Source organism: Brassica oleracea, unplaced genomic scaffold (assembly GCF_000695525.1).
Source record: "Brassica oleracea var. oleracea cultivar TO1000 unplaced genomic scaffold, BOL UnpScaffold00866, whole genome shotgun sequence".
Taxonomy (NCBI): domain Eukaryota; kingdom Viridiplantae; phylum Streptophyta; class Magnoliopsida; order Brassicales; family Brassicaceae; genus Brassica; species Brassica oleracea.
Window position 1 is genome coordinate 2178 of NW_013617487.1, and position 2498 is coordinate 4675.

Consider the following 2498-nt stretch of genomic DNA (forward strand, 5'->3'; position numbering starts at 1 on the left):
GTAAAGGGATTAATCCGAGGTGGAGTTAATTCCTTTAGTGGTGCAAAGATATCCTCAAACTCTTGGACCACTTCTATGTTTTCGACCTTAACTTCATCATTAGTGGCTCCTCCACTAACCGATAAGGTCACCAAATATACTTCCCCATCTTGAAACAAATCTTGTACCCTCATTGCTGCTACCAAAGACACGGTCATACTAGGACTAATTCCATAGTACACCATCTCTGGTCGTTTACCTCTGTCAAACAACAACCTTCCCTTTCCACAGTCGATCTGAACTCTGTAGCTCGATAACCAATCCATTCCAAGGATTACTTCGTACCCTTTCAAAGGCACGACTAACAGATCTGCAACAAATTCTTTCTCTTGAATGACCAATGGAACATTCTTGATACACTGATCTTCTTGAAGGGTTTGGTCTGCGGGGGTCAAGACGGCCACGTTTATCCTGTCAACCACAAAACAATCCCAAAACCGGGCAGCTACTTCAGGGGTCACAAAACTATGTGTTGCCCCCGAGTCGAACAATACATGTGTGGGTTTACCAGCAACATGTATGGTTCCTGCCACAGTAACCCAATCAACAATATTTCAATCACAAAAACTAATCAAAATTCGCACAACCATCAATCCAAAATTTCTAAACGCGCAAAATAGCGATCAAGCAATCTATACTTAACCAGCATGATAACTAGGTTCCAACAACTAAATTCCATTCAATAAACAGGGGAGGTTATGCACCCAATACCTGTGATGGGACCGCTTGACGGTCCTGCATTGTCTGGGTTTTCTATCCCTAAGGCATAAACTCTACCTCCTAGGTTTTGCTTCTTTGGTGCTGGCTCAATAGCTGGACGGCTAGGAGGAGCTCGGATCGCGAGAGGGGTCGCAGGGACTGGCTTGTTTGGACATGACGATGTATAATGGCCCTTCATACCGCAAGAGAAACAAGTGACATCTTCCATCCTTAACGATGAATAGCCCTGCTGGTTACTCCGCTGGTTTTTGGGACAAAACCTTGAAATATATCCCGGCTGATCACATGTATAACATATCCCAGAGTTACCACGATTGTTGGCTTGGCCTCTGAATCCTCGCCCTTTGCCTTTGTTAGATCTTGGACCCTTGTTGAAATTCGGCCTTTCTCCTTGGCTAAACTTGGTATGTCCACCAGAATGTTGTATAGTCTTCCTTTCCGCCTCTAACGCAGTCTCAATATTAACAGCTTTTTCCACCAACTCCGATAAGCTGCTAAAGTTGCTTCCAGCTAAACGACTTCCAAGCTCCGGCTTCAATCCGTACATAAAGTTACAGATCATAGTTGCTTCATCTTCACGCCCATCAAAAACGTGTCGCCTCAACCTTGTGAATTCCGACTCATAACTCCTTACGGGCCTATCTCCTTGAACAAGGTTCATGAATTGGCGCTCCAACCGATGCTTCGCTTCTGGAGGAAAATAATTCCTCTCAAACTCTCCCTTGAACGATTCCCATGATGTGATGGTGTGTCCACGCTGCCTGTCTATACTGTCCCACCATCCTGTTGCGTCGCCTTCCAAATAGTTCACCGCGATCTTCTTCTGATACTCCTTAGGACAATCCATAGCCTCAAAGTTCTTCTCCATCATAGTAATCCACTTGTCGGCTTCAATAGGATCGGATCCTCCTTTGAACTTGTAGGATCCAATGTTCTTCATGGTAGATAATAGCTTGGAAACTTCAGGGGGTTGAGTACGCCTGCCTTGGTTACCAAGTGCCTCGGTCATCACGTCATGTAAAAGCTTCAGGTTGTTTTCCGCTCCTTGATCTTGTGGTCCTTCAGTGGAACGGTTTTGATCTGGCCTTGGGTGTGATTGAACAGATTGATCATGTTAATGTCTCCGGTGCCAAATACGACTTGGACTAATGCTCGCCATACAGTCTTCCCTTACTCTAGTCCTGTTACCGTAAATCGGAAAAGATCTTGTTCTCTGCAGAGGGCTCCTATCGTGTCCAGACATCTCACTGATGCCATTTCCATCCTCCTGATCAGATCTGTAACCCAATCCTCTGCCTGTCCAATCCATACCCTCTCCCTATATCCGACCTCGTCCATCATCACCTATCCCACGATTAGCCATCTGCACACAATCAAAAGGGTAAGTCCTATTCCTATTAACCCTATTACGGGAAGCGGCCGGTTTCCTAAACATCTTTTTGCGACTCCTTTGACTCGATAAAATCGTTAAAAACCACTTGTGTCACACATGGACGAAACCATGCTCTGATACCTCCTCTGTAACACCCCCGAACCGTTCTAGGCATGGGTCGAACCACCGGCCAACAATCAAACAAGAACATGACCGACGGGCCGACCGTCTACCAAGGATCGGGAGCGCTACATGACGGGTTAACGGCCGATCCGGACAAGGTCACGAAAAGTACAATTCGTAACTAGGCCAGTCCGCCCGCTAACACGTCCCGTCAGACCAAAGCCTAAGGCTTCTCAACCCGTAC

At 46.3% G+C, this 2498-nt stretch overlaps 1 protein-coding gene across 1 annotated transcript; it reads right to left on the bottom strand.

Annotated features, from left to right (window-relative positions):
- Positions 1 to 60: 60 nt before the first annotated feature.
- LOC106320262 lies at positions 61 to 1768 on the bottom strand (the record flags this gene model as incomplete). Its single annotated transcript, XM_013758629.1, has 2 exons — positions 751 to 1768; positions 61 to 565 (listed from the first exon to the last, which is right to left on the bottom strand). Coding segments are annotated over exons 1-2 (1523 nt in total), but the record flags the coding sequence as incomplete, so codon positions are not given.
- Between the last annotated feature and the right edge of the window lie 730 nt (positions 1769 to 2498).